The sequence below is a fragment of the Vicia villosa genome, linkage group LG2 (genome assembly GCF_029867415.1).
Source record: "Vicia villosa cultivar HV-30 ecotype Madison, WI linkage group LG2, Vvil1.0, whole genome shotgun sequence".
NCBI classification, from domain to species: Eukaryota; Viridiplantae; Streptophyta; class Magnoliopsida; order Fabales; family Fabaceae; genus Vicia; species Vicia villosa.
Genome location: NC_081181.1, coordinates 188,132,093 through 188,158,684, shown reverse-complemented (window position 1 = coordinate 188,158,684; position 26,592 = coordinate 188,132,093). Strand labels below are relative to the sequence as shown.

General features: G+C 36.6%; 1 protein-coding gene and 1 pseudogene across 1 annotated transcript; one reads left to right on the top strand and one right to left on the bottom strand.

The window, feature by feature from the left end:
- The first annotated feature begins 20,261 nt into the window (after positions 1 to 20,261).
- Positions 20,262 to 24,910, top strand: LOC131650909 (putative GEM-like protein 8; annotated as a pseudogene).
- A 142-nt stretch (positions 24,911 to 25,052) lies between these two features.
- LOC131653310 (kunitz trypsin inhibitor 5-like) lies at positions 25,053 to 25,921 on the bottom strand. Its single transcript, XM_058923416.1, has one exon. The coding sequence runs from the start codon at positions 25,843 to 25,845 to the stop codon at positions 25,231 to 25,233; it is 615 nt and encodes a 204-aa protein (XP_058779399.1). The 5' UTR covers positions 25,846 to 25,921; the 3' UTR covers positions 25,053 to 25,230.
- Positions 25,922 to 26,592: the final 671 nt, after the last annotated feature.

The following is a 26,592-nucleotide window of genomic DNA, read 5'->3' as shown; positions in this document are numbered from 1 at the left end:
CTTTAAAAATATAAATTTAATCTTTTTTATTTAATTGATCCGCCAAAATAGACTATAAATAGATTAAAGTATAGATTCATGTAGATTTTTTTAATGAGATTATATATATAAAAAAGAAACTTGTTACAAAAGAGAAAAGCGGAAATAGACCAAAACCCTCTCAACAAAAAGTGAACCTGAAGAAAAGTAAACCTAGTCTATTCTTCACAAAATCAGCTCTAAAAAAATGGAATAGTGTTAAAAAAAATCGAGTCAGTAATAGTCAGACCAAAGTTAGTCACGGAATCTGCACAACTATTTCCTTCTCTAAAAATATGAGAGACGACAAACGACATATTCGAGGTTAAATTCACACAATTTAACCAACAATTGCGAATATGCCAAAAAACAAGAAAGGAGGTTTGAACGCGTGAACAACCGCCATCGAATCTGTCTCCAACCAAAGATTATGCCAACCCTTCTCATTGGCGAACTCAGTTGCCGACATGGCACCCGAGAGTTCGAAGATGAGAGAGTTTGATAATCCCGAAAAATGCGCAAAAGCACCTACAAAGTTTCCATCGTTGTTTCTAATAATGCCGCCATAAGCTGAAACACTGGAATTATTTAGGGAAGCACCATCACAGTTAATCTTCATCCAATTTTTCGGAGGAGGTTTCCAAATAACTTCGATAATCCGCTGAGCTCTAGGCGGATTAATAACAACTTTGAAGAATTTCAGAAATAAAAAGTCATGCATATTATGGTGAGAAACTACCTTAGGGTTGCTGCCCGCCACGGAACACGCCGTTAAAATAAAATTTATTGAAGAAGAAACCAGAACAAGCTTGTTTTTTAATCTACATCAATTACGAGCAAACTTAACGAAATTGAAGAGATAAATGATCGCAACATTCAGCACCAGCAAACATTGCTCTGACCAAACCTTGTTGCAAACCTTCCAAGTATCATCCCAATATTTTATAGAAAAATGAATATTCAACGCCGAGAGCAGCCACGACCAAATATTTGTAGCATAAGGACACCCTAAGAACAATTGATGATTAGTTTCTACATTACGGCTACATAAATTTCACATGGAAGGGAAAGAGAAAAGTCTTCACTTTATTTGCTCATCCGTCAGAATTTTATGAAGCAATAGTCTCCACACCATGAAAGACTTAGAAGGATGAATATGCTTGGACCAAATTAAACCGCTCCATTGCTGCAAAATACCAGAAGATCTCTTAGGCTATGTTTGCGAGTTTGAAGGGGAGGGGAAGGGAAGGCTTCCGAAAACGAAATTTTAAAAAATATAGAAAAATATTTGACATTTTTTGAAAAAATGATTTTGTTTAGAATGATAAAAGAGTCATTATCATTACTAAATTGTTAATTTTCAAAATAGTATAACAACCTAAAAGATATTTGGAAAATTTATGTAAGCCCTCCAAAACCCTCCAAACCCCTCCTTCAGTACAATTTTTGAGTTCCCCCATTTTATGGGGTTTTTGATGTTATGAATAAAATCAAACCCTCCAAAACCCTCCTACCCAAAATCTTTTTATTCCTTTCACACAATTCTTCCTATTTTCCAAAGCCCTCCCCTCCCTTCCCCTCCAAACTCCCAAACAAAGCCTTAAAGTCATAAGCTGTCTTGAGACTGAGAACTCCCGAGTCTGAAGGCTGCCAAATCCTTTTGTCTGGCCTGATGCCGAAAGGAATGTGAATGTTATGAATTCTAATTTTTAGGGACTCAGGCATCATGCTATTAGCAAAATTCCAGCACTTTTCCACAATGAACTTACTCACTTGAATACTTGCATTTAAAACGGTGTCTCCCATCTTGTGATACAACAGTAATTAAGCTGCACCAACTGTCAAACCAAAAACTGATATAGTTTCCATTGCCCAGAATCCAAGGTGTATTATCCATAACATGATGCAACTCAATTTTTTATCACTATACCATAAAGAGGGAACAATGTGAGTTTTATTGACTTTACCATGTTTCATCATCCGGTTTCTAAGCAGAATGGCCCAAGACTCTTCCAAATTGAAAATATCCCAGCAAAGTTTAAGATTTTTTGCTTTGTTAAGCGTAACAAGCGAGCGAATACCTAAACCTCCTTCATAAAAAGTCTTACAAGCGTTCTTCCAAGCAACAGTAACCATTTTGCGTTTAGACGTTGTGCCGTTCCATATGAAGTTTCTGGAGGCACTCTCCAACACTATGAGCAAAGATACCGGCCAAGCATAAATAGCCATGGAGTGAATAAGAATCCCTTGAATTGTCGACTTAATAAGTTCCACTCTACCTGCAAAAGATAATAGAGTACCTTTCCAAGCGGCTAACTTACAAATGATCTTGTCTGCAATCGGTTAGAAATAATTAGCTTTGGGGCGACCTTTGAAAATGGGAATGCCAAGATAATTGAACGGAGCAGAGCCAATGTTGAAACCAGAAAAATCCCTTAAAATATTAAGCCGGGAAGAAGACACAGATTCTCCAAAAAGGGACGATTTAACGCAATTAACAACTTGCCCCGACACAACTGAGTAGTCCAAGAAAATTTCTGAGAGAGCCTTAATATTATAAATTTTCCACTGCAAAAGATGAAAATATCGTCAGCATAAAATGTATGAGAGGGAACGAAGATATTCTTAGGGCTTTTGATCAAATCAAGCTTTCCCATCTGAACCAGCCGAGAAATGCTTCTGCTCAACACGTGTTCCACCAAACAGAAAAGAAGCGGAGAAAGATGATCCCCCTGGAGGACACCCCTAGAGCACTTAAAGAAATCGTGCAACTCGCCATTAATGGAAATAGAGAGTCTTGCAAAATTGAGAATGCTTTTTATCCAAACATAAAATTTATCATTGAATCCAAATTGCTCAAGAACTTTCAACAAAAAAGACCACTGTAATGTATCTAACACTTTAGTTATATCCACTTTCATCGCCACATTAATACACCATGCTTTCGAGTAAAGCAAGTTAAAATCCTCCGACGTAAGACAAAAACAGTCCTTGATATTTCTGCCTTGAATAAACCCTTGCTATTCACGAGAAATAATACGCGGCATCAGAGAAGATAAACGATCAACCGTGATTTTCGCAATGATTTTGAACTTGAAGTTCGCTAACGCGATTGGACAAAACTGGTCCAAGGAGCTCGCAGACTTGCACTTCGGGATGAGAATCATAGTATTGGAATTAAATCCAGGGAGAATCCAACTTGATGTAAAAAATTGCAGCACAGCTGCCGTGTCGTCGTGTTTAATAATATCCCAAAAGTTCTGGTAGAAGGTCGCGCCAAAACCATCGGGCCCGGGACCACTATCAGCTTTAAGAGAGAAAACCGCCGCTGAACTTCTTTGGCAGAAAGGAGAACTGTAAGAAGACTATATGTTGTCTGTCACCAGCTTTGGGATGATCGCTTCAATCATGGAACAATCCTGCAAAACACTTTGGTTAGTCGAGAAAACATTATGGTAATAAGAGACTGCATGGGCTTTAATTTGACGAGGCTCTATAAGATTGCTATTGCCATCCACAAGCAAAGAAATAGGCTTAAAGCTGCTCCGAATTTTGGAAATTCTATGAGAGAATATTGTATTTTTCCCCCTCCAACTGCCAACAAACACGAGCTTTCTCTTTCCAAAAACAATCAGCCATGTCGAGATCCAAAGAGAGATTGGCCTGGGCTTCAAATTCCTGCAATTTTAGATCGTCATCTCCACCCGCAACATGAATTTGACACTAAATACGGTCCAAATTGGCTTCAGCAAACTTAACATTCTCTGTAATGTTCCTGAAAGAGTTTTTATTCCAAGCCTTAAGCTTACATTTAAGATTTTTTCAGCTTTTTGCTTAAAACGTACATTGGGCAACCGGTCATCGTCTCCTCCCAATTAGATTCAACTAACAGCCTGGACTCTTTGTGAAAGGTCCAGGTTTTTAGAAATCGAAATTGAGCAATCACCTTAGTGTCGCTACCGCGAAAAATGGATCAGAGTCGCCACCAATATATTTATCCCATAAGGGAAAGGAATACCAGGAAACCTAACTCAGAACAAGAACAAGGTCTTTCGACCAGAGAACAGGGCACGGGAGTCGGTTACGCAAGGGGAAGGTATTAGCACCCCTCACGCCCATCGTACTCGATGGTATCCACCTATGTTTGTTTCTATCTAAAGGGTGTCTAATGTCTAAAACTAAATGCGAATGCATGCAAAAGAAATACGGGGAAAAGAAGGAATTATTTACAAGTGTGCTCGCTTAGGCCCCGCGACCCAATGCCTACGTATCCCTTTAAAGGAATCAGAGCGACCGTAGTTCGGCTCCATAGTTTCCATTTGTTTTGTGTTTTTTAGTTGAACAGAGGTTAAAGTCACAATCCACGATGCTCGACCTTTGGAGACTTATACGCCTACTTTGGAAAGGACTTAACTTGTTCTTAGGCGCCTAACAAGGCAAAAGAAAAGCAAAAGTTTGGTTTGTGTCTTTTATTGTAATTCCACGATGACGAAGACCCTCTACAGGGCTTCGCATCGCTTCCTTACTCTGTTTTAAGTCAAAGCCTTTATTAATCATTTTGAATGTTTTCTGGTTGAGTATTTTTTAAGGGAGATTTACTTTGCGACTTAGATCACACCAAGAAAAAGAGTTTTGTTTTTGACTATTTAGAGAATGCACATCGAGGTCTACACCACAATCGATTCTCTAAATAACGGATAGGAAATACATCGAAATCTACATTCCAATCATTTCTTTTCCGTTTAGTAGAAAAGAACGTACATCGGGGCCTACACCCCAATCATTTCTTTTCTACTAGGTGAGAAAGAACGTACATCGGGGCCTACACCCCAATCATTTCTTTCTCACTATACATCAGAAAAGTCACAGTGTGATCTTTGTCAGGTTTTTTTTTTATTAAGTATTTTAGAGTTGAAAAAGGAAAAAGAAATGAAAGGGAGACTATCCTATCATACTATCCTAATAGTTGTTATTCTAGTCTAATTCTAATGTTAGTGACTAAATCTAAAAGGAGCATACAAATGATATTAACAAAATGGACCACAAATATGACCCAAGTCACACAACAAAATTATACTAAAAACGTACAAAGCTTAACATGGAAATGGCATAAAAGAATAAAAGAGGCAATTCAAAGATTAACCTAAAATACCACTATTTTTATGAGTTTTTATGAAGGAGAAATCAATTAAAAGTCAAAATTAAACTAGCCTAAAACCTGATTAAGAAGCTAATATTCTTTTATTGCATTTTTTATGTCAACTATTACCTAAAAATCTAACAAAATTTTAATGACTTTTTATCCTAAGAAAAAAAAAGAAAACTATGTCAAAAAACTAAATTCCAACAAATATAGAAACAAGTGATCAGGGGGTGCATATTGAATTAGAGGTGTGACTAGAAATCTGGACACAGGGCCCAGTCAAAATTTTTCTTATTTCAAGTCTTGTTTGCCAAACAATGGCATGGGCTCAGGGGGTGCATGCAAGCAATTCGTGGCCCAAAAGTTTGTTTTTGTTTTCAGAATTAGCCAAACAGAAGCATGGCATGGGCCTCACATGGGGTGTGGACCGTAGAAAAATTCGTACCAGGCCCAAGGCATCAAAGCCTCATTATCTTTCAGATTTTTCTTTATGTGATTCAAAACATTTTTCAAAGATTTTTTATCGATCAATTTACCCACTAAACAAGAATTAATACTCATCCAAATCAAATTAATCTCAATTAATGCTACTTAATTCCTATTAGTAATAATTAAAAACGAATCAATATGTGTTAATTTAAAATTGGAAAGGGGAAATAGGGTTTGAGATATGACCTTTGGAGTCTCTCGCGAACAGACGGCGGCGTCTTCTCCCCACTCTCGCCGATCCACTCTCCGACCACCGTGAATAGAGAAACAAAACAGCATCGTCTCACCTCTCCGTTACATTCTAGATCTCGCTCTCTCTGTTGCGATTTCGAGCTCCCTCCGTCCCCATTCGTCCTCATATCTCAGCTCAGCAACGCGGCGAAGACCTTCGTCTTCTCCGATGAACTCTCCGCTCGAATCGTCTCTGCTCAATCTCCCTTTCAACCGTTAATCTCCTCTCTGTAATAAGAACCGATCTCTCTTCTCTAGTTCGGTCGAAGTCGCTTCAATGATGCTTCTTCAACGTCACGGAGAAGATGACTAACTCCAATATAGGTCCGGTGGGTTCTCCTCGACCTTGAGTTCAAATTTTGCTTCTTCTCTTCTTCTTTTTTTCTGAGTTTTAATACGCATTTGTTGTTGTCAACTCTGCGTTGTTATGGATGAAGCGTGATTATTGGTTCAGTTGCAACGAGAGATGAAGATGAGGACTTGTGAAGTTGCGGAAAGTGCGAAGATCAACGCGAAGACGACGTCAATTGCGAATTGTTGTTGGAGGTAGTACGAAGCTTCTGATGAATTCTTGTAGTGATTTTGTTTCTCTGTGTTTTTTTCTTGCAGATTCAACGGAGATTGAAGGTGATGAAGAGGTTATTGAATTCGATTCAAGAAGAGCGTGGAGAGATTTTGAAGAGAGGTTGTTGAAGATTTTTTTGGTGGAGATTTTCTGTTGGTGAATTGAAGAAGATTGGTGGAGATAGCAAGAGATAGATGAAGAGGGTGAATTGAGATGATGAAGATTATGGTGAAGTGCAGATAGATTGATGATGAAGAATGGCCCCGATCATTGAGGTGGTGCAGATGCTGTTATATAGAGGTTGGAGGTTAGAATTCAGTTATGGATGTTTTGATCTGAGCTAATGGTTGGGGGAAGCGGTTATGAGCAATGGAGGGCTGAGATTGAGTCTGAGATGAGTCTGAGATATGAGGTCAGTTACTTCTGTTTTTTCTGTTAATAGAGTTGTGGAAGTTAGTTAGGTTTTGTAACTGAATTTTCTCCTCTGTTACATGCTGTTATAAGTTGGTTATAGGTTAGTAAAAGTTTGTTACAAGACTGTTAGTAGCTGTTGGTCTTTTTCTTGTTTATGCAGGGCTAGTTTGATAGTTTTTGAATGAATCATGGATGATAGTTTCCTTTAGAAAACTCTGAACCGATATACTCTCCCTTGTGCAAGGTGGCTGATTAAGAGCTTGCTTCTGCAGGTTTGATATGAGACTTAAATTGCAATGGGTAGGTAGATCTTTGAATGCGCAAATCTTCTTTGGACTACTGCGAGGTCATGTGCTGAATTTTTGAACTTGCTTATGATTATGATATCAGATCTGTATGAGCTTATGTTCATGGACCTGCTTGAATGAGCGTGACCTTTTTCTGACTTTGCTGCAGGGGTTGATTCTGATATGCAGAGCCGGAAAGCGAACTCGGTTCAGTACGGTTCAAAGTCGCGAGCGGCTCTTTCGATCCTATGGTAATCCTTCTTTTTGCTGCAGAGTGTATACTCAATGTTTGTGATTTTCCTTTTTGTACTGAACTGGTTCTGACTTGCAGCTTTGGCAGCATGGCTAGTAAACTTGGTAGAGATTCTTATGGATGGCTCAAATGTTAGAAATTGAAACATGGGGCTGTTTTGGATTTGATTGAGGGGCTGATATGTGGTGTTTTGTTGCTCATGATTTGCAAGTTACCAAATGTAGTGTGTCAGCTTTTGAATGAATTTTGGTTTGCGGTTTCGATAGCATCACTTTTTGAAATGGTTTATGATCTTTTGTGTAGGCTGGTATATGTACAGGATATAGCTTTGTTCTTTTGGTGCAAGACTCTTGGCATGGGGTTTACTTGGAGCAAGATAGAAGCAAAAGGATTGAGCATGAAGTTGGCGTGAAGAAATGTTGAAGAAGCTTCGAAGACGGATATTGAAGCTTTTAGGCATCGGCTTAGGATTAGTTTATGATTTTTGTGTTGTAATTTTGTAAAGACTTTGAATTTGTAATGGACATGGACACTTTGAGATGAACTTTGGAATTGGATATTTTCTTTGGATATTTGAATGGTGAATGAATGATATTGACTCTTGAATTTGAACGATGTAGAACACTTGGACTTGTAATATTAACTTTAGGATGAATGAGATTGACTTTTGAATTTGAATTTTGAGCTCTTAGAGGGAACTTTGATGTTTGAATGAAAATCGAGATCATGAATATAACCTTGAATGCCATTTAGATAACTTTCAATTATGCCTTATCCTTGTGACTTGAATTTCTAGGAACTAATCATGAATGAATCTTGCACATGAAAATCCTCACTTTGCGTTCAAATCCAAACCATCTTTCTCTTGAAGCAATCCCAACAAATGAATGGTAAAGACAATCTTAATCCTTCACATAAAACATCTCAAATCGAGCTTTAACCAAGATAACACCATAAGAATGATACCTTTAAATCTCTTGAGAAGCATAGAGCAAGTAACGAGGAACCCTTAAACGACATTGGTTAGGAAAATAAATCCTAATCCCTAGCCACGGTGAATTTGTATGAAGCACAACCCTTGTAACTGGAGGAGAAAGAATTCATAACGCCCATACTTCAAACCCAACTTCCACAGTCCCATACTCGAAGAATAACTAGATAAATCGAGCTTGAATGAAGAAGAAACCCCAATCTTTGATCCCAATCCCAGCTCATTGATTAGTGATGCATGATGTGTTAATGTCCTAATGGAAAGATGATGCATATGAAATAAGAAGCTTAAGCCAGTTAGAAATAAATATGTGGGCAAATTTTGGGATGCAACAGCTGCCCCTATTCAATCTTCTTGGACCTGAATGTACGAACATCTTGGGTTTCGGACATTTGAGGCGTAAGTGGATTGAATACCCCGAAAGTACCATCAAAATTTGCATTCTATGGTACAACAAAGAGTGATGAGTATTATCAAAGGATACCAGCCGAAGGTGGACCTTAAACAGGTTGCTAACCTCAGTTAGACTTCAAAAGGAAACACAATCTAAGAGTGACTTGATAAAGGATGAAACCAGCCGAAGGGGAATCCGATCCTAATTTGCTAACCTCAGTTAGACTTGAAAAAGAGACACAGCCGAAGGGTGACTCGATAAAGGATGAAACCAGCCGAAGGGGAATCCGATCCTGATTGCTAACCTTAGTTAGACTTCAAAAAGAGACACAGCCGAAGGGTGACTCGATAAAGGATGAAACCAGCCGAAGGGGAATCCGATCCTAATTTGCTAACCTCGGTTAGACTTGAACAAGGAGACGTAGCCGAAGGACGACTCCAAAAGGAAGAAACCAGCCGAAGGGGAATCTTACCGAATTGCTAACCTCAGTTAGACTTGAAAGAGAGACACAGCCGAAGGGTGACTCGAGATCTGAAAGAGTATGCCAATAATCATTGGACTTGGCTGAAGTATTGTTATTTATGAAACGTAAGAACTACAAGGTCCCTTCAGGCCGAAAAGCGGGGTGTAATTCTACAAGAGTGACAATCATTCGAAATGCCACACACAAAGTATGAGTTATCTAAATGATTGAGCTCAGCAAACGGGAAATCACCAAAGAAATAATGATCTTTGTGAAGAAAGACTTTGTATCACACTGGAGAGAGAAAGTGGGACTTCTTTTGGAGATATATTACCTTGTGCCTTTGGAGCACATACCCATTTGGCTTATGCATTGATGCATGCTTGATTTTTCATGGCGTAATGCTCCATATACATGGAAATGCTACGCTTTTTGTAGATGCAATGGTAATGCAATGATTACTATATGCAAAGATGACGGGGGCCCTTTAGAGAATATTCTGCTGACTTGTCGATCGAACTTCGTCTTTGACCTCGGGAGAGGTAAACACAAGGGAGAATCCCCTTAGTGTTGTGAACTCTGTGGGGGTGCCAATAGATATTGGACTTTGACTTGCAAGATGTACTTCTTTGTTGACTTGAAGAATGACTTCTGACTTCTCACCATGTGCCATGACTTGGAGAATTTTTAGCTTGAGGAGATTCCCTCAATTCAATCATGGTGGGGATTAGAAATCCGGATAAGGAACTCTTTCTAGGATGAGTGGAACAACTCCGAGGAGAAATAAACTCCTATACTTGGGGAGAGAATGAATTCTCAAGAGAAATAAACTCCTATGCTCGGGGAGACACTTTTTCAGGAGAAATAAACTCCTACGCTTAAGGAATGGAACCAACTCTTAGGAGAAATAAACTCCTATGCTTGGGGAGAGAGTAACTTGTTGGGGAAAAGCATTATGATACTTCTCCACTCTATGATGGCCAACTGCACTTTACAAGTGAATGATGGTTTCTTCAATACAAACCAAAAAGGTCATGCCCCAGGCCGCCTGACTCATGAAGATATCTGATTTACAAAGATATTTGCCTCGAAAGGATCCTTACACCACAATTACTTGAGATAATTCTGCCCCAGCATATTCAAGTGTTTGAAATGGTCCTTCTTGATCAACGGGTCCTTGAAGAGATTTGTCGAATCTCGACGTAACTGCCCCAGATTGAGTGAGCTTGAGAGATTCCTCGACGTCACTGCTTCAGATGGATTAAAATCAAGAGAGAGATTCCTCGACTTGATTAATCCAGATTTATTGAATTTGAGATGTCAAACTCGATTTGATTGCCCCAGATCGGTCGAACTCACGAGAGATTCCTCGTCGTGACTGCCCCTGATAATGCACACCTTATCAGAATCCTCAAGCTTACTTCCCTTGAAGTCAACCAAACTGTGGAAGCAACTTTAGCATACTCGATGGAGTCTTAAAACTCTTCCTCTCAGGGTACTTAATCAACATGCATCTACTCAACAGAGTATTCAGACTTCTCCCCTCAGGGTAATCAATCAAAGAAGGTATCAACTGATTTGCTCAATGGAGAATTCAACCCATTCCCCTCAGGGTAACCAATCAAGAATATTATCAAACTGATCAGACTCACGGAGTGTTCAGGCATTTGTCCTTTAATAACCAAACAACGAGGGCATCAAACTTCATACGCTCAATGGAGCCTTCAAACAACTTGCTTTGATAATGATTTCATTTTCCTCTACGGAGTTCTCAAGTCTCTTTTATTTTAACATGATCAAGCTCTTCATGGATCCTCATCATGGAAACTTCCTTGATGTTTAAGCAAATGTTTTGTATGCAAAAGAATGTTAATTATAAGAATGATAGTTCTAATGCAAAGCCTATGCTAGTCTTGAAGTTTAGAAACTTTTTATGCAATGAGGTGGCCACCTCTTGTGGATGAAATGCAAAGAGGGCATACAATACCAACATAGATATGTGTTGCGCTTCATTGGGAGTCAGCTAAACGCTATCTCTTCGGAGTGCGTCTTCGAAATAAACCCTACTTCAATTAGGGCTTTTGAGGGTTGTAACTTGGCCTGGTTCATGGTTCTTAGAAACAAAGGATTTTTAGGCTCAAAATTATTTGGTGCCCACCCCCTTCGTGATGTTCTCCACTCCTAAGTTCGATTAACTCAACATGAGTGCTCATCCCTCACAAGGAATTTTTGAAATGGTTGAGGAATCAATGAGGTTTTTCGGACATGGCAGTCGCTCACCTTTTTTTCTTTTGATTCATTATCACACGACTTTGTTCTTGCTTTATTTTCACCATCATTTTTTCTTTTTATTGCTATATTTTTTCATCATTTTTCTTTTCATTCTTTTTTTTTATCATATATTTTTTTGCTCTTTTTTTTTTTGAACAAGTCGTGTGACCTCACACTGTCTTTGATTCGTTGGAAGTGATTGCGACTGCCTCATTCCATGATTGATGAAGAATTAGCATTGTGGTATTGTCATCTTTTGTCCTCTTGGTAGATGAAGGATAACCATCGCGATCTTGACTTTCCTCAACCTTTTGAAGGATAACCCTTGTTGTATCCTTAGATGCATACTTTTTGGTGAGTTTTGAACACTCGGTCGAGTTAAATGAACACTACCCTGCCCCAGGGTTAAAAATGAGGGTTTTTTTTTCCAGAAAAGAAACTCCTACTTCAAGGCTCAAAGGGGTTGACGAGGGTCTATCTCCCTTATATCTCCGGTGTTTGGGGATTTGAAACAATGCCTGTACATCCTCAGCAGGGTTTTATTCAAAAACACACAATTAGGGATTTTGCATTTTTATTTTCATCATTCTCCCTCTGCTTTTTGCCTAAGCAAGAGATTAGTAAAAGTTGGTATCGTAATGCCAAAACATTTTATGAGTGAAAACGAATGGATTACTTCAAGACAACCATAAACAATGCATTATGATTTTCATTCAGAAATTAACAAATTTTACATGCTAGAAATGCTTAAATAAACAATGAAATATTACAAATGAGAATGCAATAAAGAACTAAATGAATGCCATTGTTGAGGAGACTTGACTCCGTATGGACTTATTGCTCTCGAATGCCTTTTGCAGTTTTGATACCCCATTGAGACTTCAATTTGTGCATAGGACCTCTTGGAGTGGATTGTGGTTATTCCGAAATCAACGAGGACTTGAATTCTGCCTTTGAATGTCTTACCACCTTCAGTTGAATGGCTAGGTGCCCCAGCATGGTAACCACTTAGCATTATCACATGTTCCTTCCACACACTTCAGATTACTTCCCAGAAGTATATTCCAACAAAGGCGTACAAGAGTGGTGCATTTTTGTCTTACTTTAAGGATTCGAGCGATGCAAATGATGCAATACTCAAGATAAGAATACGTCTTGCTTATCCCTCGGTCGGGAGCCCCAAATATAGATGCTAGAACAGTAACCACCATCATGACTGAAAGAATATTGCATTATCATCAAACTCAAGAGAACTATCTGTGGTGAGGAAGACCCAAAACACCAATTGAAATGCCAACAATCAGGGATATAACTGAGCACAAGGTGTTGGAATTACATCGGTTTATTTCTCATATTCTTTCTCTCTTTATTGACGGGCAAAGGTCATCGAGAAGAAAATTCCAGGAAGAGGTGACACATGATATGAAGCAACAGCCTGAGAATGAGAAATGTCTTCGTATAATACTCTTGATTATCGCATGACAAAAGATTCTGACTGAGTTGCACAAAAATTTGTAGTGCTTTAGGGATTCGAGCAATGCATGATGCGATGCTCAAGATAAGAATACGTCTTGCTTATCCCTCAGTCGGGAGCCCCAAGCAACTTCCACATACGTACAAGAGATGATTACCACTTTAGCTTCAATATCCAAACCATTCGGAGTGAGAGCAAATGATCCTTGAAGTTTTTTTTTTGATATCAGGCACTAGGCATAAATCACACAATGTCTAAATCAACAGAGTCACAATCTTTCATGGCTTTCAACCTTTTCTCCAAGAGGTGGAACCTTTTTTCATTTTCAATAATCTGAAACTCGAAGACTTCAATGATGTGAATTCTCCCTACCAAGGATAGGAATCTCAACAGTACTTCAGACATTCTGATTCGTAAGACCTTCTCATGGGTGAGATTAACATTGTCATTTGGCCTCTAAGGAACTTGTCTCAATTCTTCTTGTAAAAAAGGCTTGAATAACCTCCATACACTGATTCACGTCAATCCCCTGTCCTTATCTCATTCCAGTCCTCACGGAGTTGTTTCATCATTAACTTTCGAGCACATAGCGGTGAGAAGTCAATTTGTTGTTGAAGTCAAAATTTGAATGGAAAGGGCCCTCATAAGCTTCTGAGAGAACTATGAAATGCATGATAATGAATGCATGTTTCATTTATGGAGAATCCTAAAGTCTTTTCACACTTTTGTTTCTTCTTTATTCTCTTTTTTTTTTTGCATATAGTATCTTTTCTTTTTTTCTTTTCCATCTTTTCTGTTTTTCTACTTTTTTTCTTTTCCTCTCTCTTTTCCCTTTTTTTTTTAGAATCAGACTTTAGGATCCCCCACTAATGAAGTGGATAAAGTAATGATGTTATGCAATGCAAAGGCATGGGATCAAGGTCCATATAATATTAGTATCCACTGTACAATCCTCTGAATAACTGATGTAGGTCAGATGTAACAGGATCAAAGGTCCGACACCTTTTTGAATACCAGGAGAACCAATAGTCACCAACAGAACTGAATAGTCACCAACGATGCCTGTCATGTATATCCCTCCCCACTCACGGGTGAATCTAGGCCAAGGTAGGTCAAAATGGCAACCAGCGTTATCAGTCCTCCTGAGGTACCACCATTGTTGCATCTACATGCCAACAATGATACCCCATTTGGACCTCGACTGGGCGTGGGTCTCATGATCGCACTAGACAAGACCTGACATCTCATCGGCGTCATGACTATCCACTCTATCCTAGGTATCCTATGTGTCAACTCTGGCCTGGGTATTGGGCCTTTTACCTCATAGGAACATCCCACCCAACCTGCAAAACAGAACAGAAGACCCCAAGGAACACAGAATATAATCCATATGCATGATGTGCAAACAGAAATAAACATGATATGCAAGCAGAAGAATAAACATGCAAACATATATACAAGGTATAGACATAAAAACAAATAAACACCCAGTAAATAAACAAACAAACGCAGGCTAGGATCGACTCGCTAAGAATGGACCAGCACTGGTCTATCACATCCCCAGCAGAGTCGCCAGCTGTCGCTACCGCGAAAAATGGATCAGAGTCGCCACCAATATATTTATCCCATAAGGGAAAGGAATACCAGGAAACCTAACTCAGAACAAGAACAAGGTCTTTCGACCAGAGAACAGGGTACGGGAGTCGGTTACGCAAGGGGAAGGTATTAGCACCCCTCACGCCCATCGTACTCGATGGTATCCACCTATGTTTGTTTCTATCTAAAGGGTGTCTAATGTCTAAAACTAAATGCGAATGCATGCAAAAGAAATACGGGGAAAAGAAGGAATTATTTACAAGTGTGCTCGCTTAGGCCCCGCGACCCAATGCCTACGTATCCCTTTAAAGGAATCAGAGCGACCGTAGTTCGGCTCCATAGTTTCCATTTGTTTTGTGTTTTTTAGTTGAACAGAGGTTAAAGTCACAATCCACGATGCTCGACCTTTGGAGACTTATACGCCTACTTTGGAAAGGACTTAACTTGTTCTTAGGCGCCTAACAAGGCAAAAGAAAAGCAAAAGTTTGGTTTGTGTCTTTTATTGTAATTCCACGATGACGAAGACCCTCTACAGGGCTTCGCATCGCTTCCTTACTCTGTTTTAAGTCAAAGCCTTTATTAATCATTTTGAATGTTTTCTGGTTGAGTATTTTTTAAGGGAGATTTACTTTGCGACTTAGATCACACCAAGAAAAAGAGTTTTGTTTTTGACTATTTAGAGAATGCACATCGAGGTCTACACCACAATCGATTCTCTAAATAACGGATAAGAAATACATCGAAATCTACATTCCAATCATTTCTTTTCCGTTTAGTAGAAAAGAACGTACATCGGGGCCTACACCCCAATCATTTCTTTTCTACTAGGTGAGAAAGAACGTACATCGGGGCCTACACCCCAATCATTTCTTTCTCACTATACATCAGAAAAGTCACAGTGTGATCTTTGTCAGGTTTTTTTTTTTATTAAGTATTTTAGAGTTGAAAAAGGAAAAAGAAATGAAAGGGAGACTATCCTATCATACTATCCTAATAGTTGTTATTCTAGTCTAATTCTAATGTTAGTGACTAAATCTAAAAGGAGCATACAAATGATATTAACAAAATGGGCCACAAATATGACCCAAGTCACACAACAAAATTATACTAAAAACGTACAAAGCTTAACATGGAAATGGCATAAAAGAATAAAAGAGGCAATTCAAAGATTAACCTAAAATACCACTATTTTTATGAGTTTTTATGAAGGAGAAATCAATTAAAAGTCAAAATTAAACTAGCCTAAAACCTGATTAAGAAGCTAATATTCTTTTATTGCATTTTTTATGTCAACTATTACCTAAAAATCTAACAAAATTTTAATGACTTTTTATCCTAAGAAATAAAAAGAAAACTATGTCAAAAAACTAAATTCCAACAAATATAGAAATAAGTGATCAGGGGGTGCATATTGAATTAGAGGTGTGACTAGAAATCTGGACGCAGGGCCCAGTCAAAATTTTTCTTATTTCAAGTCTTGTTTGCCAAACAATGGCATGGGCTCAGGGGGTGCATGCAAGCAATTTGTGGCCCAAAAGTTTGTTTTTGTTTTCAGAATTAGCCAAACAGAAGCATGGCATGGGCCTCACATGGGGTGTGGACCGTAGAAAAATTCGTACCAGGCCCAAGGCATCAAAGCCTCATTATCTTTCAGATTTTTCTTTATGTGATTCAAAACATTTTTCAAAGATTTTTTATCGATCAATTTACCCACTAAACAAGAATTAATACTCATCCAAATCAAATTAATCTCAATTAATGCTACTTAATTCCTATTAGTAATAATTAAAAACGAATCAATATGTGTTAATTTAAAATTGGAAAGGGGAAATAGGGTTTGAGATATGACCTTTGGAGTCTCTCGCGAACAGACGGCGGCGTCTTCTCCCCACTCTCGCCGATCCACTCTCCGACCACCGTGAATAGAGAAACAAAACAGCATCGTCTCACCTCTCCGTTACATTCTAGATCTCGCTCTCTCTGTTGCGATTTCGAGCTCCCTCCGTCCCCATTCGTCCTCATATCTCAGCTCAGCAACGCGGCGAAGACCTTCGTCTTCTCCGATGAACTCTCCGCTCGAATCGTCTCTGCTCAATCTCCCTTTCAACCGTTAATCTCCTCTCTGTAATAAGAACCGATCTCTCTTCTCTAGTTCGGTCGAAGTCGCTTCAATGATGCTTCTTCAACGTCACGGAGAAGATGATTAACTCCAATATAGGTCCGGTGGGTTCTCCTCAACCTTGAGTTCAAATTTTGCTTCTTCTCTTCTTCTTTTTTTCTGAGTTTTAATACGCATTTGTTGTTGTCAACTCTGCGTTGTTATGGATGAAGCGTGATTATTGGTTCAGTTGCAACGAGAGATGAAGATGAGGACTTGTGAAGTTGCGGAAAGTGCGAAGATCAACGCGAAGACGACGTCAATTGCGAATTGTTGTTGGAGGTAGTACGAAGCTTCTGATGAATTCTTGTAGTGATTTTGTTTCTCTGTGTTTTTTTCTTGCAGATTCAACGGAGATTGAAGGTGATGAAGAGGTTATTGAATTCGATTCAAGAAGAGCGTGGAGAGATTTTGAAGAGAGGTTGTTGAAGAGTTTTTTGGTGGAGATTTTCTGTTGGTGAATTGAAGAAGATTGGTGGAGATAGCAAGAGATAGATGAAGAGGGTGAATTGAGATGATGAAGATTATGGTGAAGTGCAGATAGATTGATGATGAAGAATGGCCCCGATCATTGAGGTGGTGCAGATGCTGTTATATAGAGGTTGGAGGTTAGAATTCAGTTATGGATGTTTTGATCTGAGCTAATGGTTGGGGGAAGCGGTTATGAGCAATGGAGGGCTGAGATTGAGTCTGAGATGAGTCTGAGATATGAGGTCAGTTACTTCTGTTTTTTCTGTTAATAGAGTTGTGGAAGTTAGTTAGGTTTTGTAACTGAATTTTCTCCTCTGTTACATGCTGTTATAAGTTGGTTATAGGTTAGTAAAAGTTTGTTACAAGACTGTTAGTAGCTGTTGGTCTTTTTCTTGTTTATGCAGGGCTAGTTTGATAGTTTTTGAATGAATCATGGATGATAGTTTCCTTTAGAAAACTCTGAACCGATATACTCTCCCTTGTGCAAGGTGGCTGATTAAGAGCTTGCTTCTGCAGGTTTGATATGAGACTTAAATTGCAATGGGTAGGTAGATCTTTGAATGCGCAAATCTTCTTTGGACTACTGCGAGGTCATGTGCTGAATTTTTGAACTTGCTTATGATTATGATATCAGATCTGTATGAGCTTATGTTCATGGACCTGCTTGAATGAGCGTGACCTTTTTCTGACTTTGATGCAGGGGTTGATTCTGATATGCAGAGCCGGAAAGCGAACTCGGTTCAGTACGGTTCAAAGTCGCGAGCGGCTCTTTCGATCCTATGGTAATCCTTCTTTTTGCTGCAGAGTGTATACTCAATGTTTGTGATTTTCCTTTTTGTACTGAACTGGTTCTGACTTGCAGCTTTGGCAGCATGGCTAGTAAACTTGGTAGAGATTCTTATGGATGGCTCAAATGTTAGAAATTGAAACATGGGGCTGTTTTGGATTTGATTGAGGGGCTGATATGTGGTGTTTTGTTGCTCATGATTTGCAAGTTACCAAATGTAGTGTGTCAGCTTTTGAATGAATTTTGGTTTGCGGTTTCGATAGCATCACTTTTTGAAATGGTTTATGATCTTTTGTGTAGGCTGGTATATGTACAGGATATAGCTTTGTTCTTTTGGTGCAAGACTCTTGGCATGGGGTTTACTTGGAGCAAGATAGAAGCAAAAGGATTGAGCATGAAGTTGGCGTGAAGAAATGTTGAAGAAGCTTCGAAGACGGATATTGAAGCTTTTAGGCATCGGCTTAGGATTAGTTTATGATTTTTGTGTTGTAATTTTGTAAAGACTTTGAATTTGTAATGGACATGGACACTTTGAGATGAACTTTGGAATTGGATATTTTCTTTGGATATTTGAATGGTGAATGAATGATATTGACTCTTGAATTTGAACGATGTAGAACACTTGGACTTGTAATATTAACTTTAGGATGAATGAGATTGACTTTTGAATTTGAATTTTGAGCTCTTAGAGGGAACTTTGATGTTTGAATGAAAATCGAGATCATGAATATAACCTTGAATGCCATTTAGATAACTTTCAATTATGCCTTATCCTTGTGACTTGAATTTCTAGGAACTAATCATGAATGGCTCTTTTTCAGCCATTACAGGTAAAGGGTCAGTTGTATTGTCTCCAGTGTTAACTTTTAAAAATGTTTTTCATGTTCCAAACTTATCATGTAATTTAATATCTATCAGTAAATTAGCCCAAGATATGAATTGTCAAACTAATTTTTTCCGATCTCACTGTGTCTTTCAGGATTTGAATTCGGGGAAGATGATTGACAGTGCTAAGGAGAGTGGAGAACTCTACTACATTGACGTTGGATCTGCATCACAACTACCTTAAAAAATAATAAGTTCCTACTTTGAGTCTTTTTCTATTTTGAATAATAAAGATGACAACATTATGGTATGACATTTAAGATTAGGTCATCCTAGTTTGCGTTACTTAAAACACTTGTTTCCTAAGTTATTTCATAATTAAAAAAAAAATTCTTCGTTTAAATGTGAAGCATGTGATTTTGCAAAGCATCATCGTACCCAATTTTTAATATAGCCTTATAAACCATCAAAACTGTTTTCTATTATTCATAGTGATGTTTGGGGCCCTAACCGTACAAGTACACTCTCTCTCAAAAAATGGTTTATCACATTTATAGATGACCATACAAGAGTATGTTGGGTGTACTTGTTAAAGGGGAAATCATATGTTTGTCAGGTTGGAAAGAATTTTTTTACAATGGTGCAGAACCAATTTCAAACAAATATCCAAGTCTTTAGAAATGATAATGGCAAAGAATATTTTAACACTATCCTAAAATGTTTTATATTTCGAAAAAAGGGGATCGTACATCAAAGTTCATGTCCTAATACTCCTCAACGAAATGGATTTTTCGAAAGAAAAAATAGATATTTATTGGATGTTGCTAGAGCTCTACTTTTCTCGAATAAAGTATCAAACTATTTGTGGGACAAAACTGTTTTAACAACTGCATATTTAATTAACAAAATGCCCTAAAAAATTCTCAAATTTCAAACTCCAATTAATACCTTCAAAGGATGTTTTCCTAGTACTCGTGTTTTAACTGACCTGACATTAATTTTTTTGGTTACACAGCTTTTGTTCATGAACATAAACATGTTGGAAAACTTGAACCACATGCTATAAAATGTTTTTTTGTTGGATACTCCCCAACCCCAAAAAGATATAAATGTTTTGATCCAAAAAACAAGAAAATGTTTGTCACTATAGATGTTACATTCTTTGAAAATAAACCTTTTATGACACTCATCTTCAGGGGGTATAAAGGAAGACTTGTTTCAAATCGTGGAAATGAATTTTTTAAATAATTTATCTTTGCTTGTATCACAAAGTTTTGAGACTTATATTTCTGCACCAACAAAAAATGGCCATAATTCTTTATTTGATCCTACTTCTGTTATGATTAAGGAACTTTGTGAATCCGAGCCTGCATTTTCTCATGTAGAAACAATGAGAATCGTAAAAACAATGATAGTGATGATCTAATTGAAATGCCAGAAAATAATGAGTCACTTCAAGAAAACATATTTGAATTAGGAAACGGGACTTGGAAAGGGAAGGTTTTTGTGAAAAAGCACCACAAAAGAAGGGATGAGTCCACATCTCAACATTGTCAAGAATCTAAACCGGGGAATGATCAACCTCCCAAGAATAAGAAAGGTAAGTCCATCTCTGTTTGTAAAATTCGTATTTTGTATCCTGATATAGATGATCCTGTTGCCATTAGAAAACCGGTTAGATCTTGTACTAAACACCCCATGTCCAATTTTATATCATATTTAAATTTGTCTTCATCTCTGTCTGCCTTCACCTCAAAATTGTTTAGCGTAAAAATTCTAAAAAATGTACAGGTTGCTCTAGAAATTCCAAAGTGGATAGAAGTTGTACTTGAGGAGATGAAAGCTCTTGAAAAGAACAAAATTTGGAGTGTTACGATACTACCAGATGACAAGAAGACAATTGGATGAAAATGGGTGTTTACTATAAAATATAATTCACATGTGTCAATTGAAAGGTACAAGGCTCGTTTGGTGGCTAAAGGTCTTACTCAGACCTATGGTATAGACAACTCAGAGATATTTGCTCCTGTTGCAAAACTAAACACTATCAGAATTCTTTTATCTCTTGCTGCTAACCTGGATTGGCCCTTACATCAGTTAGATGTTAAGAATGCCTTTCTTAATGGCGATGTAAAAGAAGAAGTATACATGGACATTCCTCTTGGCTTTGAAAACAAATTTGGATCAAATGTATGCAAACTATGTAAGTCTTTGTACGCATTAAAGCAAACCCCCTTGAGCTTGGTTTGAAAAATTCACTCAGTCCATGAAGAAACAAGGGTGCATTCAAGGACAGGCTGACCACACTTTATTCACAAAGTTCTCCCATGATGGAAAATTTGTTGTCCTAATTGTTTATGTTGATGATATTGTCCTTACTAGAGACGATACAGTTAAAATGTCAAGAGTAAAAGCGAAATTAGCAGTAGACTTTGAAATCAAGGACTTAGGATCCATGAGATATTTTCTTGGTATGGAGGTTGCTCGGTCAAAGAATGGTATTATGGTTTCATAACAAAAATACATTTTAGACTTATTGAAAGAAACAAGAATAAGTGGATGTCATCCTGCAGATACCTCTATGGATCCTAATGCTAAACCTTGGAGATAAGGTAATGTTCCTGATGATATTGGAAATTATTAGAAATTGGTTGGGAAACTGATTTATTTGTCACACACCCGACATGATATTGATTTCTCAGTTAGTGTAGTAAGTCAATTTATGCATTCTCCTTACGAGGAACATCTTGAGGCAGTCTACAGGATACTGAGATATTTGAAGGGAAATCTTGGAAAAGGCTTACATTTTAAGAAAACGAGTGAAAGAAATATGCCTATCTTCACCGATGCTGATTATGCAGGTTCAATCACATATAAAAGATCAAACTTTGGATATTGTACTTATGTTTGGGGTAATCTTGTGACATGGAGGAGCAAGAAATAAGGAGTTGTAGCAAAAAGTAGTGAAGAAGCCGAGTTTAAAGCTATGTCTTAAGGTATTTGTGAAGAATTATTTATGGATCTTTAGAGTCCTAGAAGAACTTAAGATCAAAATTGAGCTTCCATTGAAATTATACTCTGACAGTTTGTCATTAGCATAGCTCATAACCTAGTTCAACATGACAGAACCAAGCATATTGAGATTGATCAACCTATCATAAAGGAGAAATTAGATGTTGGAATCATATGTCTCCATTTTGTGACTTTAAGTCAGCAAATTGCAGACATCCTGACCATAAGTTTGGCAAGACCTACCTTTGAGCATTTGATAGACAAGTTGGGCATGATAGATATCTACGCACCAATTTGAATGGGGTGTTGGAAAATATTTTATTTTATTATTTTATTATTTTCGTTTATTCTCCTTTATTCTCCATTAAGAAGAGAATTAATTATAGTTATTGTATTTCTACTATATAAACCAGCCTAGAGCTGAGGAATAGAATCAGAACAACATTTTATCATTCTTTTCAATAATATTGATAAGGTGAGTCCGAAGATGCATCTTCAGACTAAATTTTAGAAAAAAATATGCGGTAAGACTCAATTGAGGCATGTTTCAGTGAGACACATGATACGTTCCGAGATGCATTTTAAAATCAAAAGAGCATTTTTAAATTTTCATAGAATAATTTTCCACCACATTAGCAAACTATAATCATATTTGGGCTTCAAAATTTATCGTTTCCAATCTAGGCATTACTATTTGCACCATGTTTCTAACTTTATTAGCAGATCTCTTCCGCTTAAATTTAATTAATGCTTTTATTTTATTTATTAAAAATATATCTATATTTAATTAGAATGTAATGAGTCTTTTTGGTTGGATTTTTAGAAAAAAGTCGAATCAATTAAAATAATTAGTTTACTTTGTTTTGATTCAATCGCAAATGAGAATTCTATAAAAACCTAAGTACATATACGCATTACATTATCTCAAAAGATAACTTAACAACAACCTTTATAATAAGGAACAATACTATACTTGATTTGTTTTAAGGAAATTTCCATGACATGAATTTGAATATTCTTTACTTCCATATATTCATTTTACAAAAGTCAATGAGTTAAGAATATTGCAATGCTTAGTTAGGTTAACTAACTATCAAATTGACAATTTAAATTAAAACCCAAAACTTTTTGAGCTTTTGTTGACTTCAACTTTCAAACTTTTATTCTTTTCTAGTATAACCAGCATTCTAACCAAAGAAAATTATGTTAAAACTATCTTTAAAAAAAATTAACTATGATGTCTATTCAAAGTTGAATTCGAATACAGGATTTCTAATTAAGAGATTAAAAATACTTTTCTTAGTAAAAATTAGATATTTTTTTTACTTAATGGTAGAAACTAATTCCTCCAGTAACAGAATAACACAATATAAGACACAACTCTTTCTCTCCATAGAATTTGATACGGTCGCGTGTTTAAGATTGAGTTTTTATCGGATAAAATATTGAATATTCATTATTAATAAATAGTTGTGAATATAATTTATAGTTTAATGTGCTTTTCTTGAATAGCTATGTATAACTATAACGATTAAAATGTATAATATTTTGTTATTCTGGTAAAAAAAAGTTGTTCATGTTCTTAGAATAATATCTGAATTTCTTGTATTCCCTGATGAAGTAAGAAAGAATCACATTTTTCCTTTACTTTCTTTCATTTCAAATTGATATGATGATTTCTTGCATGGTTATTACAGACAAAAAAAGATTCAAAGAAGAACACCAAAAGGGAAAAAAGCAGTTTTGTAAACAGAATTCATGAACATGGTATTTCAAAATTCATATGATTGCAGAAATATAAAATAATCTTGTAATTGTGGCCGAAATTGTTGTTGCGGATCTTTATTTTCTAAACTTGCTCGCAATGTGTTTGTGTTAATGTTGCAGTGAAATTGGGTCCTAAGTTTTCTGAGAGTGAGAAGGGTAAGTTGAGTTTGGGTGCTTAGATTATTCAAGAAGGTGGGAGAAGGAACATTTTCAAACATGTTTTTGGGTTGCAAGAAGAAGAGAAACTGTTGAAAGCTTCTCAGTGTTATTTATATACAACAGCTGGTCCTATTGCTGGAATTCTCTTTATTTCGACAGTAAAGGTTGCTTTTTGCAGTGAAAGGCACACAAGCTTCTCTTCTGCAGATGGGGAATTGGTTAAAACACTTTACAAAGTAAGCTTGAACTTGAAACCAACTTTGCATTTATTCAAATGATTTAGTCACTTTTTGGATTAACTTATTTGAGTTTTCTACCAGCACACTTGTGAGACTATTGCGAAGATATTATGTAAGTAGTTTATGATAGATCTATAACCTGTTTTCTAACTTATTTTCATAAGTTTCGAGGGTAGTTTATGAAAAACAATTTAGTTTTATTTTTTAATTTTTTTATTCTTATTATTTTTTTATATTTTGTTAGAGAAATTTTTTATGCATTAGTACTTATATGATAAGCACTTTATGTTATAAATGTTTAATCAAGTTGTTTATCAAAATAGCGCCATATGACCTGTTGCCATTGACTTATTTCATCTTATTTACAAATATAAGCACTTGTAAGACTATTTGTGAGAGCTTATAAAATCAGCTTATGACATGTCCATAAATCTTATTTGATGCGAATTCTAGTGTTTGATGCGAATTTTAGTGTTGTTGGACGTGTGATTACAAATCACACCGCAATTGCGGCCCAATGCGGATGCGGAGGCTACCGCATCAGCAATATTGCGGCCGCAATTGCAATTGTGGACTGCAATTTAAAAGAGGTGAATGAATGGTATCAGAGTGTTCACCATTTTTTTATTATGATATCTAGGATTTTGTTATGCAGGTTTTGATACCAATAGAAAAGATAAAAGAGGTGAATGAAAGCATGAATGTGAACAAGTTAGAACAGAAGTATATAGAAGTAGTGACTAAAGATGATTCTGAATTTTGGTTCGTGGGATTTTTAAGGTATGAGAAAGCTATTAAGAATCCCAATAAGGCCATTTCCTTGACCAATAAATTCTAAAAGGGAAAACTGAACTTTGTTAAGTCTCTAAGTTTTTGATTTTTTTAGCAAAAGTTTCATTATTATAGGAGAAGTTTTATAGAATGAATGGAATGTTAAGTAATCTTTATCTTTTATCTTATAGTTGTTGCATGTACTTGATCCCTTAATTCTTGGTGATAAAGAACTGATAACTAAGTTTCATGCCATGGTAAGAGACATCACCTGTAACATAATTAACAACTTCTTTTTGCTTTGTTTGGGTATAAACAACTTATTATTGAAGTGAAATACAAACAACAAAAATAACGTAGAGCACATATCAGTGAGATTATTCCTTCAACATAACCCATATGTTATGCATAAGTGCATAACATTTATGATATTCTAGTGTTGTTTGTTTCACTTAAGCTCTTTTAAACACAACCTTAAATGATGGAACTTGATCACTAAGAGCTAAGTGCTTAATCCCATTATCATCAACATATAACCCTAATTCCCTACATAAAGTCTGACACTTACAAACTGAAGGACAAGAAGAAAACACATAATCTTTGCCAGCTTTCTCAATTTTGAACCAATTGAAAATTGTTTGAATACCTGGATTACCTTCTTCACCCCAAGCACTCAAAAACCACACCCCTGACAAAACCTTACGAAGCTTCCAAACTTGTGTTTGAGGACATGTAGTTGTTACATAGGATTTAATGTTGAGATCAGTTGAAGTTAGAATCACACCTTGTTTAGCATTATAAGGTGTGAAAGTAACTGGTTCACCATTCTTTACTTCAAGCTTCTCTTGAATAGCAAAAAGGGGGCATGTATCATTGTTGCTGTTGAGGTTGCTTACATTTGCAACTGTCAAACCACCACCACTGCCTCTTATGACTGGTAAAATGTAGTATTTGACACCTGCTATGACTTTCTTACCTGAGATGTCTAGGACTGGTTCAGGTGCAGCAATAGTTTTGCAAATGAAAACTAAAAAAATGATGCAAAATGCTAAGATTGAAGGCTTCATGTTTCTCTATTCTCTACGAATTAGAAGAATAGATTAGATGAGTGTGTTTTGTGTATTGATATAGAAAGAGTATGTCTCTATTTATAGGACTTAAAATAAGATTTTACAAAGGAAAACGTTTTACATATGATATATAAAAGCTTAAGCCATGTCCAAGGAAAGTGGCGGTGGGCTAATAGTTGTAAGCAGTGCTATCCACACATATTAGCACATAAGCCTCATGTGAACATGTCAGCGATGACAAAAGTAATAGCTGTCAATAGCTTACCACTAAGTATGTGGTTCTTCAAGTGTGACAAAACAAAGAAGAGATTTAGATGGAATTGAGATATTTTCCATTTAGAGACTTTACGAGGACATCAATGTATTTTTCTAATATTGCAACATAATATCATAAGAAAGTAGAATTAGATTTACATGGTATATATTTTATGTTGATAATGATTTAGTGGAACAAATTTCCACCTTTAATTTTATAACAATTTTCAGTTTTTTGTTTATTTAAAATATTGGTTAACTTTATTTAATGGTATCAATAGTTTTCACAACAAAAAGAAATACTGTGTGAAATTTAAATTGATTTTTGCTTTTGGAAATTTTCACATGTTTCCTCTATTGGAGGTAAACTTATTTGAAATATGCTTTATTTAAAATCTACAATTTGATAGCCGAACAAACATGTGTTATCGCTGTCAAACCATGTGTGTTGATATTCGACTAATTTAGAGTTGACGTAATTATCATTAG